This window comes from Bos taurus, chromosome 20, assembly GCF_002263795.3.
Source record: "Bos taurus isolate L1 Dominette 01449 registration number 42190680 breed Hereford chromosome 20, ARS-UCD2.0, whole genome shotgun sequence".
Classification (NCBI taxonomy): domain Eukaryota; kingdom Metazoa; phylum Chordata; class Mammalia; order Artiodactyla; family Bovidae; genus Bos; species Bos taurus.
This window is the reverse complement of record NC_037347.1, coordinates 1995215-2002856: the sequence shown is the minus strand read 5'-3', so window position 1 is coordinate 2002856 and position 7642 is coordinate 1995215. Positions and strand designations below refer to the sequence as shown.

The window sequence follows — 7642 nt, the reverse complement described above, 5'->3', positions numbered from 1 at the left end:
GAAAGGATGGGGTGGACACCGGCGACAGCTGGCCTAGGCGTGCCGGTGCCCAAGATGCAGCACTGGGTAGAAGCCAACTTCCGGCCCAGCTGCCGGCGTGTCTATTCACTCATTCACTTGTGCATCTTTGGCAGTGTGGGGCCTAGTTGCCGTGTGCAGGATCTTGCAGTGGTGCGTGACCTTCTCTCTAGTTGAGGTGCCCAAGCTGAGTAATTGCATCCTGTGGGCTTAGCTGCCCCATGGCACGTGGGATCTTAGTTCCCCAACCAGGGATTGAACCCACGTCCCCTGCATTCGAAGGCAGACTCTCAACTACTGGACCACCAGGGAAGTCCCCAGATACCGGTTTGATCCCTGCCGTTTTGTTCCATGTACCAAGTGTGTGGTCTTAGCTCACATCATGTCTCTGTGCCTTGGTTTCTCCCTCTAGGTAATAACATAAAGTACAAAACCATTAACCAAAAATAAAATAATATTTAAATGAACTGAATTCTTGGAGAAGATTCGTGGGGGTAGTATGAGCGAGGTAGGCAGATTTTCACTGGGATGGGTGAGAGCCAGGTTTCATAACATCGCTGGAGGCCCTGGGCCTGCCTGTCTCCTAAGCATCCCCAGGTGCTCCCAGTCCAGTCCTGGGCCTGAGGCATTCGGTTGATGGATCTATGTACTGAGGCTTGCTTGAATCACTGCATCATTTTTATTGTCAGTAAGAAAAAGCAACACTTTGGAGATGGTCAGCTAGAAAAGAGACTGGTTATATTAAAAATGTAAAGTACAAAACTGTTAACCAAAAATAAAATAAAAGAATATTTAAGAGCTGTTCTGTTAAGTGCTAGGACTTAGAAAATGAAACACACACTCAAAAATATAGCTCCTTATATCTAATAAACTGGGCTGTAAAAACACGTGCCCAGGATGATGGGGAGACATTCTGGGAGAAGGCATCCTTGGTGGTTGCTTGTGTGGCTAAGAGTCCAAACGGGGCGTCATCACCCAGCCCCTGGGTGCGTGGCCTTGGCGATGCTGCGTCCATCACCACTGCAGTGGGGCCCGAGCAGCCGGGCTTTCTGAGTGCAGGCCACTGGTGGACAGGCTCCCCACTCTTTGAGGCATCAACGTCCCACCGCCTGTCTCCGACTCTAGAGGCCCCCATCCCTGTCTCCCCAGGCATGGCCGTGGTCAGCAGCATCTCACAGGTCGGTGGACGTGGAGTCGGAGGTCGGCTTGCCTTCTTCTGTAGGTTTGCCAGCCAGCTACATGGGAAAAGAGGATAAACAGACTCAGCCCGAGACAGGGTTCCCATGAGCCCCAAAGCAGGGCTCCCCGTCCCCCTCAGAAGGGCCCCTGAGCTGACCCCTGCCAGAGCCCATTGGGCCTGAGCGGCTGTGACCTTGGTTGACGTGACAGAGAGGCTGGGCCCTGCAGTGGTGAGAGCACAGGCTTTGCTGGTTCTGACACCACGTGAACTTGGGCGGGTTGCTTCCCCAACTTCGTGCGCCTGATGAGACCCTCAAAGGCACAGAGGAAGGTCAAATGGATCATGTTTGGAAAGCGCCTAGCCTGGGGCCTGCTCAGTGCACACTCACAGGGGACGTGCGATTATTACAGCCACCGAGTCTGGCTTTAATGGATCCTGAGGATCAAACTGCTGGGGTGCCTTCCTGCATCTGGAGCAGACTGATGCAACAATGGGAGAAGGGACTTGAAAAGCCAGGGTTTGGAAACTAACTTTGAAATAGTAGGATTCTGCAATGTAAGTTGAATAGGAAAGTTCTTTCAAAAGAATGAAAAAGCACTCTTAGCTGCCCAGGACAGCTGGCTGCCGTGGCTCTGACAGGAGCAACACAGGATAACTCAGGCATAGGACAGTTCCAGGTCCTGAGTTCCCAGGAGCCCAGCACTGCCTCTGATACATTCCTGCGGCCCCGCGGGGCCCACCCTGCTCAGGGGCGCCCTCTGGAGCCCATAAGGAGAACTTCACTCTGGGCCTTTCTGGTCTCTGTCCCCACTCTGCGGGCCCTGCCCCTCCCTGGAGGGGCCCCCAGGTGTAGCACACGCGCCCCACGCAGGGCCCCCCTCCCTGCAGGGGCCCCCAGGTGTAGCACACACATACCCCACACAGGTCCCCCCCTCCCTGGAGGGGCCCCCGGCTGTAGCACACGCACGCGCGCCCCACGCAGGGCCCCGTCTCCCCTCCCCCGCCCCCTTCCTCCCACAGTCCGGGGCTTACCATTGTCTTGAAGAACTGGTTCACTTTCTTCCTCTTGAGCGTCTTCTTGTCGCCGTCTGACAGCGGGAGGAAGGTCTGGCTGAGGCGGGGGGATGCGTTGGCCTCGTCCATCCCAGGCATGCCGACCACCGAGAGCGTGAGGGCTGCAGGGGAGCCGAGAGCTGCCGTGAGGGGTGGGCGCAGGGAGTGCGAACAGGGTGGATGGCAGCCAAGGGGGGCAGAGACAGGGTCCCGGGGAGCCGGCCGCGGGGCAGGCGGGAGGCCATGAGCATCCGCCAGGGCCGCGGAGGCCATCCGGCCGCTTCTCGGAGCCCTGCCTGACCCCGCAGACAAGGGCCTGCATCCTGGTTCCATTAAGGCCTCATCCAAGGGCTTCTGGGCTGGAAGCGGGCCCAGGGCTGGGGTGGGGGGCGGCACCGGGGCCCTCACTTCTTCACGAGCAGGGCCTTTTGCCCACGTCAGGGAGACAGTATGGGCCCACGCCTGTCTTCCGACACCGAGAACACAGAGTTCCCTGGGGGGAGAGCCTCTCCGATCAAGGTGTCATCCGGTGGTTAAGGCTCCTCAGCTTGGAGTCACAAAGGCTGCTCTGATCCTGGGCTTTGGCCTTGGGAACGTGGGGGTAAGAGCACAGAGCTCAAGGGAGTGTAGGCCTGCTGACGGGAGGAGAGCAAAACGACTGCGGGGGCATGCTGCCCAGGCGCTGGGCACCGGTGGGGGCACCGTTCCTGGGTGGCCACTACTCAGGAGCTGGCATTCTCCAAGCCTCAGTGTCCTCATCCGTACAGTGGGGCTAATCACACGGTCTCTGTCACAGGTTTGAGAGGAGGCTTAAAGCAGCGCTCCCCAACCTTTTTGGCACCAGACACCAGTTTCATGGGAAACACTTTTTGCATGGAGTGTTCGGGGGGAATTGTTCAGGTAGTAACGCGAGCGATGAGAGGCAGCAGATGAAGCTTTGCTCGCTTGCCTGCTGCTGACCTCCCGCTTGCGGCCTGTTTGTAACAGGCTTCAGACTGCTTGGGGCTTGGGGACCCTTGGCTGAAATGAAACAATGAAGGAGGAGCATGTGGCACGGAGCCTGGCACAGAGCGGCTGACACTTGAGACTTGCCACGTGCCAGATAGAGCGCTCTTGATCTGGCTGCATCCCCAGTTAGGGCCCCGGGTCCCCATGTGTGAGTCAGCAAAGGCCTTCTATATGCTGCTGATGTCCTCACCAGACAGCGAATGAGTGACGGGGAAACAAGCATCCGTGCATCGGACCCTCTGCAACTGTAAGGTGTGATGGCAAGTTTTTTAAGTTCTGGAAATAGCCTTCCAGGCCCCAGAAGGAATCGCCAGACTGAGAGACTTACCAGGGGCGGACTTCCGGTCCCTGGAAGGGGCGGACTTCCGGTCCCTGGAAGGGGCGGACTTCCGGTCCCTGGAAGGGCCTGTCTAACTGAGAACCCAGGCCCACCTGGTGTGACATCTGGAGTCTCACTGAATCCTGAGGTCCAGAGTGACTGCAGCGTCTCCCCGCTGCCCCCAGCCCTGGGCAGAGCCAGTTGGGATGGCTTCACCCACCGGCGTACCATGAGCAGGGCCGCTTCCTCCAGAGTGCTTAGCGCTCTTTGCTCTGTAGCTGTGGCTCCCGCCCATCCTCACCCCGGCACCTCTATTCCCCCGTGCTGGCGGTGGAGGCACATACCTGGGATAGTAGGCATGGACTGACTGGCAAAGCTCATCTGAGAGAGGATGGACGCCCTGGGGGCGACGGCCACATGCTCCGAAAGGTTGGTGTCACTCATGAACTCGTGCTTTCTGGAGAGCTGGACGAATACATCACGCACACACGCGCGCACACACAGACACACACACACCACAGAGGCTAAGCATGAGGCAGCTCCAGGCTCTGAAAAACCAGTGTTAAGGGACTGGCATGGCTTCTTAGACTCGGCCTGAAGTCCCTCTGCTCTGTTTTGCATCACTCTATGTCAATCTACGCCACAGGCTGCACACTTCTCAACTGTGGTGGCACACACAGTTCCATACCGTACATACTATACAACTGTGGTGGTGGCCTTCACCTAGACTCTTGTGTGAATGACACCCCCTGGATTGCGAAACGCAGTCTTACTTCCAGCCCTCTCCCCCTGGCAAGAATAGTCTCTGAGGCCTGCTGGGAAGCTTGGGGAGGATTCTTTATCTCAGCTGGTCCCTGGCCCTTTCATCTGGCAGCCCTCCCTTACCAGGACGCTAAATCCATCTTCCTATTCCAGGCTCCCAGAATGCTTTCAACAAACCTCTCTCTCGGGGGAAAGTTGGGGTTGAACCCAGGGCTGTCTGGCACTAAGCCTCATATTAAATAGTTATTAGTTTATAAGACAAAAACTCTTCAAGTCAGGGCAGTGAGAATTTCAGCTCTGCATGCTCAGCTGGGCTCTGGGTCCACGGGAGGAGCTTAGGAGAGACGTCACTGGTTAGACTGGCCCTGTGGTTGGGGACAGAGGGCTGAGAGATAGAAACACCTGGGCCAGCCTGGGAGGGTGACTCTCCCACACAGTGGTGGGCCAGGAGGCTACTCCCCAGCCTTGCAGAGTCCTGTGCGATGGCAGAAAGGACACAGTGACAGCCTGGGTCAAATTGCACTCTGTCACATCCAGGCTGCTGGGGCGCCAACCAGCACTTCACCTCCCTGCCCCTCAGACGCCTCATCTGTAACCCCACCCAACTGTGAGGCTTGAGCAGGCCACATCTCAGAGCCCCCAGCACTGTGCTGGACGTGCAGTGGAGAGCTGCCTGTGGTGTCAGAGAGGATCCTGCCCTGTCCACTCACCCGCTTCAGGTCCGACTCTGCTGACGGCTTCTCGTCTGCGAACACCACACTGCTCCTCTTGGCTCTCTTCTTGGACCTGCGCAGCTTGACCTCAGGCAGAGTGCTCCCTGGGGAGATGGGTTCCTCGTGCTCCACTTTTGGAGTCTTGGGAGGTGCCATTTCCAGGTCGAAGCTGAATGGCAAGAGGGAGAGCAGGAGAGGCTGCAGTTAGAACTTACTGGAACTGTCTTGCAGGGACCCAGGCTGACTGACCTGTCATTACAGGGCCAAGGGGTAGATAGTTCACCTGGCAGAGTTTGCAAACACTCAGAATACAGGGTAAAATAAAATGGAAGGCAGTGAGCCATAAGACTGGTGACAGGAAGATAAAACTGGTTAAAAATATGGACCTGGATTCCAGTCTATGCCACTCTTGAGCTGAATGACTTTGGGCAAATCACTCAACCTCTCTGAGGCATGACTGCCCTTTATTAAATGGGGGTGTTTGCAGCAACGTTACGGAGTAGCCAAGAGATGAAGCCCAGGAGCCCTTAGCACATTCTCCCAGAGAGTGCGCCATCACAGGATCTTGTCAGCACAGTAGCTGAGTTGCACTCTGAGTGGCTGAGCAGGGAGACCCGCACAGAGATACAGGGGAGGCAGGTACAGGAGGAGGAGCGGGGTGGGGGTGGGGGGGCGCGGAGGCAGGTACAGGAGGAGGAGCGGGGTAGGGGAGGGGAGGTAGGTACAGGAGGAGGAGTGGGGGGGGGCGCAGAGGCAGGTGTAGGAGGAGGAGCGGGGTGGGGGTCCGGAGGGGGGAGGCAGGTACAGGAGGAGGAGCGGGGTGGGGGGGGGGGAGGCAGGTACAGGAGGAGGAGCTGGGGGTAGTTGGGAGGGACAGAGCCCCTGCAGAAGGGAGCAGGCTGGCTGATGGAGACTGTCACACGCTGTGGCGAGTTCTGCGGGGCCCTCAGGAAAAGCCACATTCCTCTCCGGGTCTCAGCTGACCCTCTAGCAACGGCACAGAGTTCTGTTGAGGCCCCAGGTGAGGAAAGGCTTTCAGAGAGAAGGGCAGGAAGGTGGAGAAGAAAGCCCTGGGGCAGAAAAGGCAGAGGCTGTGCTGGAGGCGGGGCTGGGGCAGGGCTGCAGGGGGCGGGGCTGGGGCAGGGGTGCAGGGGGCCGCCTGGGGCAGGCACTGACCTCTCGGAGGTGGCTTTGCTGGGCGTGCTGCAGTCAGAGTTCAGGGAAGCCATGGAGATGATGGACATCTGCCTGTAGGAGCGCAGCATGGACCGCGGCCTACCAACGCGCCTGTCCTCGAAGTCGGGCTGTGGGGGCAGGAGCAGGAAGCAGGGGGTTAGCAGGCAAGCCTGATGTCCGGGCGAGGCCCTGGGGTACCAGGCCCTCCACAGTCCTGCTGCCTTTCTCTTCCACCTGGGCGGGTGGAGCCGTGGGGTAGGGCAGCGCATGAGGAGAGAAACATTCTGGCTGGTTGAGCCTCAGGGTGGTTGTTTAATAAAGAGTTCGTTAGGCCTTTACTCCTGGTTCCTGAGAGGTGATGTCTAAATTCTTACAATTTCCCCTCTGACACTAATGTCTTTGTTTTCAACCCCTTTTCCACTGACGGGGAGACCCAGGATGGGGGCTGGCCAGACAGACCAACCTTGTGATTACAGGGCTGGTTCTCCAAGCCAGATAATATTAGCTCAGCATCCGGGGAGAGGAGGGGAACTGGAGATGGATTTCATGATGGATTCAATCATGCCTATGTAATGAAGCCCCAATAAAAACTCCAGACACTTAGGCTAAGGTGAGCTTTCCTGGCTAGTAATCATATATGGATATCCCAGTAGGATAAATATTGACTACGCCAAAGCCCTTGACTATGTGGATCACAACAAACTGTGGAAAATTCTTAAAGAGATGGGAATATCAGACCACTGATCTGCCTTCTGAGAAATCTGTATGCAGGTCAAGAAGCAACAGTTAGAACTGGACATGGAACAACAGACTGGTTCCAAATTGGGAAAGGAGTTCATCAAGACTGTATATTGTCACCCTGCTTATTTAACTCATATGCAGAGTACATCATGAGAAATGCCAGGCTGGATGAAGCACAAGCTGGAATCAAGATTGCCGGGAGAAACATCAATAACCTCAGATATGCAGATGACACCACCCTTATGGCAGAAAGTGAGGAAGAACTAAAGAGCCTCTTGATGAAAGTAAAAGAGGAGAGTGAAAAAGTTGGCTTAAAACTCAACATTCAGAAAACTAAGATCATGGCATCTGGTCCCATAACTTAATGGCAAATAGATGGAGAAACAATGGAAATAGTGAAAGACTTTATTTGGGGGGCTCCAAAATCACTGCAGATGGTAACTGCAGCCATGAAATTAAAAGACACTTGCTCCTTGGAAGAAAAGCTGTGACCAACCTAGACAGCATATTCAAAAGCAGAGACATTACTTTGCCAACAAAGGTCTATCTAGTCAAAGCTTTGGTTTTTCTAGTAGTCATGTATGGATGTGAGAGCTAGACTATGAAGAAAGCTGAGCGCCAAAGAATTGATGCTTTTGAACTGCGGTATTGGAGAAGACTCTTGAGAGTCCC

The 7642-nt window shown here is 55.9% G+C and overlaps 1 protein-coding gene across 2 annotated transcripts in view; it reads right to left on the bottom strand.

The window, feature by feature from the left end:
* Positions 1-678: 678 nt before the first annotated feature.
* DOCK2 (dedicator of cytokinesis 2) overlaps positions 679-7642 on the bottom strand; it is a 457600-nt gene continuing 450636 nt past the window's right edge. For both annotated transcript variants that reach the window (XM_024981420.2, XM_024981421.2), the window contains 5 exons: positions 6230-6357; positions 5051-5222; positions 3923-4043; positions 2231-2373; positions 679-1253 (listed from right to left, as the gene is read on the bottom strand). In XM_024981420.2, the coding sequence (XP_024837188.1) occupies positions 1191-1253; positions 2231-2373; positions 3923-4043; positions 5051-5222; positions 6230-6357 (627 nt within the window). In that variant the 3' untranslated portion in view covers positions 679-1190. The remainder of the gene's footprint in view (positions 1254-2230; positions 2374-3922; positions 4044-5050; positions 5223-6229; positions 6358-7642) is intronic.